General features: G+C 35.6%; 1 protein-coding gene across 1 annotated transcript; it reads right to left on the bottom strand.

Moving 5' to 3' along the window:
* Positions 1–245: 245 nt before the first annotated feature.
* Positions 246–4,289, bottom strand: LOC127900242 (L-ascorbate oxidase-like). Its single transcript, XM_052434807.1, has 4 exons — positions 3,861–4,289; positions 3,430–3,642; positions 3,103–3,297; positions 246–1,297 (listed from the first exon to the last, which is right to left on the bottom strand). The coding sequence occupies exons 1-4, from the start codon at positions 4,233–4,235 to the stop codon at positions 338–340; spliced, it is 1,743 nt and encodes a 580-aa protein (XP_052290767.1). The 5' UTR covers positions 4,236–4,289; the 3' UTR covers positions 246–337.
* Positions 4,290–8,613: the final 4,324 nt, after the last annotated feature.

Below are 8,613 nucleotides of genomic sequence, written 5' to 3' on the forward strand. Positions count from 1 at the left end.
GGAATTAAATATATGAGATAACATCCTCTCCCTTTTTCCTCCCTCTTTCTGTCTTCTTGTTTAATGAGTACTTAAAATTGAGTTTTGCATTTATTTTTTCATATTATTTACAATCAAACCAATTTAACTTGATTATGAAAGAAATAATAAGAAGACAAAGAAGAAGAAGAATGTGAAAATCCTAATTCATATGTATCATCGTTAATGAGAAGAGACATCTCATCATTCTTCTCTTTCAGACATAGTTATTTATTCAACTCCGAAATTTTATTAATATAAATATCAAAACAACAATAGAAACTCCAGGAATAAAGTACATAAAACAAACTAGCTAGCCTCAATTTTGTTTAGGGTTCATGAACCTTTTCCCAGTCAAACCACAAGCCAACGCCTGGTTTGGAATATTACCAACGGTTTCAACACCAAGAGCAAGAACCACACCCATTCCAATATGGAAATGGGGCTCAATATGGCAGTGAAATGCCCAAGCACCTGGATTATCAGCAACAAATCTTAAAGCAGTCCAGCCATATGGGAATATCACCGCAGTATTTTTCAATGGTGGATTCTTCAAGTTAAATTTCTTCTCATCTTCTTTCGTAAACTTCCCTTCTCCGCGCCCTAATACCCAAAAATCATGCCCATGCAAATGCCAAGGGTGGGTTTCACTCAAGTTTGGCCTTATCGCGTTTGCATTTTGAAGTATAACATCAACTGTGGTGTTTAAACCAAGCATGTAAACCCCACTTCCAAGAGTTGTATTAGCGTTTACAGGAGGTTTCATCACGTCATACTCATTCGAGAAGTTTTCGGGGGGACCATTCTGATCAAAAGCATCTTTAAGACCATATTTGATGGATCCTAAGTAAGGAGTGGGGGGTAAAGTCAGGGACACATTGTTAATAGCCCACTTAGTGAACCCGTTAATGGTGTTTTGAGTGTTAAGAAGGGTGAGCCGACGGTGGAAATTTGTGGGAGGCTTGGGGGATCCCATTAGGGCAAATATTTTGTTGGAGAATGATTTGCTGTGATCATAGTCGTCCCATCTAGGGGTTATAGGTGGTGGGGAGAGAGGGATTTTGGAAGCAGAAGTGGGATGATAGTTTAAGAGTGTTAGGGCCGGAGGGGTTGCAGGTTTTCTTCCCCTAACACCAGCTGAGATCCAGTAATTATAGGAGGGATCTTGATTTGTTGTTAATAAGACCGAATAGCTCTCACCAGAATATATGTCCATGTCATCTACTTCAAATGGTTGCACGTAATTTCCATCAGCCTCCACAACCACCATTTTGTGATTCTGCAAAAGATTTAAGAGTATTGATCATACGACACGGTATGTGACATAGATATAGCATAAAGTACAAATCAGCAGTGAAACCAAGTTTCAGAGTCAGCCTTCGAATAATTAATAAACAAATAAAAGACGACAAGAACGAGGCCCAAGCAAAAGCTGCATGTGCATGTGCATATGTGATGTGAGGTTATAAACAGCCAGGGTACGGATCCAAGTATATGATCAGCAGCAGAGAAATGGGAGTGGGAACCATTCAAATTAGCCATGGCCCCCCATTACACTGTCCTCTTCTCAGTATGTGGGCACGCGCACGTCAGACTTCTTGTAGAATTTGAATGGAAAAGTCACTCAGAGTTCCTGCCTGAAGACTAAAGTAATGTTTAGTGCATGATGGTGGGGGCGGGAATGAGAGCAAATCGATCTCCATTATAATTATGCAACCCCTATCTAGCTGGCTTCCACTAATTAGTAATTATTATGCGTATACACCATGTACATGCTTAATCCACCTGTATAATAAATAAAAGAAGCACAAATGTTTCTCTTTTTTGGCTTTACAGACGTACGTACGTACATATATACCTAACGAAAATGTTAAAAAAAACTGATGATTAATAGAACGTTGACAGAATTAATTATAAATTATACGAAGGTATGCCAATATTAATTAAGATTAACTATAAACTCATGTCGGTTACTATGTTAGTTGATTATTATCAAGGTAAGCCCTGCTCAAGTGTTACCTACCTCTGATTATAAATGTCAGAGTTCTTTGAATTCAAGTGTTGAGTGTTCCATACCATACCTACCACTTCCTAAACTTTCGATATCTTTTTGACCCCCACATAAGAATAATTAAGGGATCAAACACATGATTTAAACGTTTCTACTGCTTTTCTCTTGTCCCCGAAAAAAGTTCTGCCACTTTATCTGTCGTTTAACTTTAATCACAGCTTGTCAACTTTTTATTGAGAACGCGAGAAAAAATCTGACAAAGGTCGCATGATGTATCAAAAGATTCCCAATTTTTTAGAGCACAGATATTAAGATTAAAAAATTTTGACAACACAATGATTATAAAAAATATATATATAAAATAAAATAATCAATTAATATTATAACACCGGATTCATTTGATCTGTCTTTTGTATTTTTTTAATCACAGTACCAAATATAAATATAAATATAAAACTCTTGTGTAGAAGAGAGTCGTTTTTTCGAAATTTAAAATCTTCAATAAGTTTTAGCTTCAAAATTCAAACTTGTACGTTTCCAATTTACAAAGATTACAACCTTATTTACATTATATATTGGGGAAACCTTAGGTGCAACTGTGGTACCGTGCTACAGTTATATTCAGTCGTTAGATGCCAATGAACCCCACCAATCTAAGTACATCAAACGGTTGCAACTGTGGCACGGTAAAACAATTGCACCGTTGCCTGATACTATTCATTTCGCTCGTTATTGGTGACAATTTATTAGTTATCTGAACAATTATAAAACTGGTATTATACTATTAAGTATAGTGAACAACAACATATTTATTGTAAGACTATAGCTATGTTAGAATTAACCTACGTTAAAGTAGGAATATCAACCACACTTATTTATCACTTTGCGTGTGTGGTTGAGATTTGTCTAACTCCAACATAACCGAACCCTTATCAAATAAAATCTTTTGAGACGGCATATCTATTATGTAGTATAAATTATGAATTATTTACCAAAATATAATATTAACAAAGCAAAGGTATGAATATATTTATATTAAAAAAAAAAGATTAGGTAGATTACAGAATACGTACCTTGACAGCCAAGTTGAGTGAAGCGAGTGCAGTGGTACTAGCTATCCTGAGCCTGTAGGTCTTGTTTGGTTGAACATGCAGGATCTGGGGTGCGCACTGTTCATTCCCTCTTAACTTGCACTGTTCCGCCGAGCCGTTGCTAAAATGCGCCGCCAGTGAACAATTGAATTGCCCTCTTCCGTTTATCAGCAGTGTCTGATGTGTGTGTATACGTACACACATCATTCCCAAACGCGAATAAAATTTGAAAAATTAATTATCTTTGCTGCTTTCATGAACATTTGGGTGAAAATTTGGTTATCTTATGGAATTAATTTAATTAATTACCTGTGGCTCACCAATCCAACGTAATGGCCTTGAGGAGAGGCCGACCTCTTGCTCATGGACACTTCTGTGCCACCAATCACTTAACAACAAGTTGAACTCCCCATCATAATGGAATGGCTCTTTCTCTCCGTCTGCCACGTCCACAATCAGAGATCCGTACAGACCTGCTGATCTTTGCATCCCTAAGTGTCCATGGTAAAAGTACGTTCCTGCCTGCACTTGCCATACGTCTAACATATCATGATTCTATTAATTAGTTGGTTGTAAATATAATATAAATACAGAAAAAAATTTTGCTAATAAAGAGACAGAGTGCTGACAAAACGTTAGAAACGAAGTCAATTAGCAGTATCGGTTTAACGTCGTTTGCTGACAGCGTTCTGTCAAAATTTTCTTAATTTCTAAATTAATATGAACATTTTTTACACTACCTTGTCAACTTTGAATCTGTAAAGATAGGTTTCTCCGGGGTTAATAGGACACTGGGAGATGGAAGCAGTGCCATCAGCCCATGGAGTGCCGAGCTGTCTGATTCCGTGCCAATGAATCACAACTCCTTCAGTATAGAGCTTGTTAGTGAGCTCGACGGCGATCGTGTCGCCGGCCCTGGCTCGGATCGTCGGCCCCGGAAACTGACCGTTGATCCCCATCACTATGCTTTCTTTGCAATCCGGGGACCAAAACATGTACTCTACTTCCCACTTATAGTGTCTGGTTTTTGAACCGTACGAGGTCTCAAAAACTGAACACAACATTAGTATCCAACAAGTGACAACAACAGCAACATGTCTCAAACCTAACCCCATTTTTTTCTATCCAACTATTAATGAAGACTAAGAAAGAAGGTGAAAGATGGTTTCAAGAAAAGCTATTGTAAGCATATATATAGCCACGGCGGGCACAAATGGGTCCATTGAAATAATTAAAGATTCATATTTTTAAAGCATGGCTTAGCTTTTGCGCTTTTCTTTTCTTCTTAATTTTTTTTTAATACTATTTTGAATGATTACATAGGTCATAGGCTGGCAGTATTCACAGTGACTGAGTGCACATGTGGTCATGGCCATATAAATTATTGCTAATCGCTCATAGTGCGCAGACACTGATTATTTTCTTATGCAAATGAGCTTTCGCGTTGTTGGATGGAGCTACCTTTTGCGAAGTGAGATGACACCCACGATCCTTGATATTTCTTATTTTTAAAAAAAAATTATTTATCCATTACATTTTCTTATTATAATATTTATAATGTTTCAATTTTAACTTTTTTTAAAATTAATACATTATATTAAAACGGTAAAGAATGACCTATAGTACATCGCCACGTCAGGCATAAATATAAGGCCACATTAAAATTTAATACACACTTAAAATAAAACCTATGACTTGACGGATAACTTCTCGACGAGCTAATGTCAATATATAGACTTCTTACTTTTGATAAGCATATCATAACAGGTTGACGATGAGTTTACAGTAGTAAAAGGATCTGAAAAATGTTTTTCTCATTGCAACTTTTAACGTCAGGATGCATTTAATCATCATTAAAGAAAATAGAGATCCGAGTGAGAAAAATTAGAAACAGTAAGAATTAACGTAAATATAAAAATAAGTAAATTGATTTTGATTTGTCAAAATGCATTTCATAGGTACGCCGTTGGATTTCAGCTATCAAAAGAGGTTAAGTTGATTCAATTTGATCGGAAGAAGTGATTTTTTTTTCATCTATAATGATTTTTGGAGCTTCGTTTTGAGAATAGAGCCGCACATCAATTCATTGAACACAACTATATATATTTTTATTACGTAAAATGTCTTCTTCTCGGAGGAATAATAATAACAAGGGTCTGGCTAACTTAGAACCGCTTTAAGTTAGAACATTATTTTATAATCACACAATTAAAGTTATTATGAGTTTTTTTAATTATTTATCACTTTGCGTGCGTAGCTGAGATTCGTAATCCATCTTAGATCAATTCCAACTTATCCATAGCCTAATAATAAATATTTGTACAACTCTAATCTTCGATACTTCGGGACCATTTTCCTTTTATATAATTAAAGAAAGAGTACTGCTAAATATTAAGATTAACGAAAGAAAGACGAGAGAATTACCTCTTCTCTCTCTATTGTCAGCTTTTTTTCTCTCTCTCTCCTCCCACCACATGCTTCATTCTCTCGTCCTATGTAAAAAGGATGATGATAAAGCTAATTAACAAAATCAAAAGCAAGAGCTATAATTGCAATTAATCAAAGAATCTCTTGATTGGGAGTAAAAAAAAAAAGACAAGAAAGGATGTCTTCCAAGCAAGGAAACCTTTTCGACGGCACAAATTTTGGGATCGGAAGATTATCTTAATGAATCAAGAAAATTAAAAATCCCATAAGTAAATGTCTAAAAAAATACATAAAAAGTCATGTCATAATTAGTCATTAAATCTTATGACTGTAGTTTCATCCAAATGCTATTTTATTTTGTATCTCAATCTTAGTTTGGAAGTGTATTAATAATGCTCGTTTGTTTATTAATTTGTATATGGTTTTGTCTAAACTGTGGACCTAACCCCTTGTTTTCTTATAGTTATTAGATTGAAAATTGATGCTTCGTATCTACCTATTACTCCGTATCTTATTTAATTAAATATCGAAGAATGGTCAACAATAACGTTATCAATTTTGCTAATCGGTAAGATTTGCTATCTAAAGTGGCATCCCTAGTATTTTATTTTAGTTCATGTATATATTTTGTGGACCTTACTTGGTCCTAAAGATCAACGAAGATACGTTTAGTGGGGCCGACTTTACAATCATGTAGATTTAAGAGATTGAAGTAGAGGCTATAAAATAAATTGGGATTAAAAAAATAAATCAATTGAAAATAATTAAACACATGGGAGTTTATAAAATTATAGAATTCTAGCTTTACTATTGCGTTGAGTCATTGGTGGACCCAAGTTTTCCAAATTTGTTGATAACGACTTAACATTTTCACAATTTTACCCGTGGACCATTATGATCAAAAGCATATTTAAGACCAAATTTAATGGACCCTAAATAAGGAGAAGGAGTTGTGATTCTGAACAAGATGTGAAAGCATTGATCACTAATTTGATTAAATGATGCCTATCATATATAATGTGTCAGGTTCGGGTAATAGAAGATTCTTGGATGCTTTCAGAGCTTTGTTCCTTTTTCCCTTCACTCCTTCCTTGTGTAACTTCAACCAACTATGATGATATGCATTTACACATGGTGATAATGAGTAATACTCCAAGAACACCGGGTAATAATAAACAACTTGATTGGAAGTTTCATACATGTGAGAAAGGCAAATGATCTTTATGCCCCAACAAACACTACTCCAAAATGTCTATTACATTTGGACATTTGGTTAACAAAGCTTCTATTTTTTAATACAACCATTTCATAAAAGTTTCAAATTATATATATATATATATATATATATATAGTATATTGCTTCTTTTAGGAAATTTAATTAGAAAAAAAGAGATGCATACTGTTGAGAATTCAGGTTGTGAAGAACCAGCATTTGATCCCAAGGCCCTGTTGGCATGCCACCTGAGCAACCATTTCCAAAGGGCAGCTGATGAGGAAGGTGAGGTGTATCCTATGAGCTGGCAAAACTGTTATGGTGAGGAATATCAACATGTGAATTCTGCAAGCTGGAAATTTCTAGAATGTTTTCAATGATTGGCTGTGCAGCTGTCATTCTTTATCTTATTCATTTTCAGCAGCTCCTTGAGCCAGTAACCGTTGTCTTTAGTTTATGTATAAATATTTGAGACAATTGTATTTTCATTTGAAGCTTCTTTTAATAAAAGAAAAGCATGTTTGTTTCTCTGCTGCTTGCATATTCAAGCAATTCATTAAGAATTTAAGTTGGTATCAGAGCAACTTTAAGCTATGGAAAGCAGCAGAAATTCACAAACAAACATGAATCAAACACTGGAAAATCCAGACGACCAAAACTTGAATCAAAATCAACCAGAAAATGTTGATGACTAGAATTCAAACAACAACACTAGAAATATGACCATAGTGGCTAGAGATGGACTATACGAGCTACTATGCATGCCTACTCATTTGAGTGGCAACAAGGTCACATATGCTACTGAGTTATCTTTCTTTTCAGAGTCTGAGTCAATAAGCTATATTAGCAATCCTATGTCAATGATGTGTTTCAATTTCAGTGTTGGTAGTAATGAGTCAATCAGTACCAGTGTAGTTGAGTCTAGTGAGGCTGACAAAGCAAGTAGTAGGAACCTTAGAACCAATGATATGGATCTTTGGCACTATAGGCTGGGGCATCCAAATTTGTCAGTCCTAAGAAACACTCTACTTTCATGTAATCGGCTCAATATCAATAAAAACATTTTTCCTTCATTTTGCAATGCCTGTCAGTATGGAAAGCAAGCAAAACAAAGCTTCAAAAGCATTGAAACCAAAACTAGCACAGCCTTAGAATTGGTTCACAGTGACCTCTGGGGACCAGCACCTATCCCATCAACCCATGGACATAAATATTACATATCCTTTGTGGATGATAGAACTAGATACACATGGCTGTTTCCTCTAACAGCAAAATCACAGGCCCTTGACACATTCATTGTGTTCAAAACTCAAATAGAAAATCAGTTAAATCTGAAAATCAAAGCCTTACAGACAGACATGGGTGGAGAGTTTAAAACATTTGAACCATATCTAAAAAGAGAAGGAATAGCTCTAAGACATTCATGCCCATATTTACATGAACAAAATGGAAAAGTGGAAAGAAAACACAGACATATTGTGGAAACTGGTCTAGCATTGTTAGCTCAAGCAAAAATGCCTTTAAATTATTGGCAAGAAGCCTTCAGCTATGCCACATATCTCATAAACAGACTGACCTCACCTACACTCGAAAATAAAACTCCTTCTGAGCTGCTATATCTCACCAAACCAGATTACTCACAAGTGTCCCCTCTGAGTCAACACAGCAAAAATCAGCTCATAGTCAATCTCAGGCCACTGCTGAAAACTCATAACAGCTCTCAAATCCTGTTCAAGATGAAGCATGTGAGAATTTGAACCTCAACACTATGTCAGACAACCAATCCCCTACTCAACTCCCATCAAACTCCGCAAAAGAAAACTGCAGCCTGCCAGCTATAACAGAACCAAACA

This window comes from Citrus sinensis, chromosome 2 (genome assembly GCF_022201045.2).
Source record: "Citrus sinensis cultivar Valencia sweet orange chromosome 2, DVS_A1.0, whole genome shotgun sequence".
NCBI classification, from domain to species: Eukaryota; Viridiplantae; Streptophyta; class Magnoliopsida; order Sapindales; family Rutaceae; genus Citrus; species Citrus sinensis.

Bases quoted from the DNA above. Each gene is read 5' to 3' on its own strand.
- LOC127900242 (XM_052434807.1), bottom strand. From the start codon at position 4,235: ATGGGGTTAGGTTTGAGACATGTTGCTGTTGTTGTCACTTGTTGGATA. The intron at 3,643-3,860 runs GTAGTGTAAAAA...TGGCAAGTGCAG, and splicing joins ACAGATTCAAAGTTGACAAG to GCAGGAACGTACTTTTACCA. The intron at 3,298-3,429 runs GTAATTAATTAA...CACACACATCAG, and splicing joins GTTGGATTGGTGAGCCACAG to ACACTGCTGATAAACGGAAG.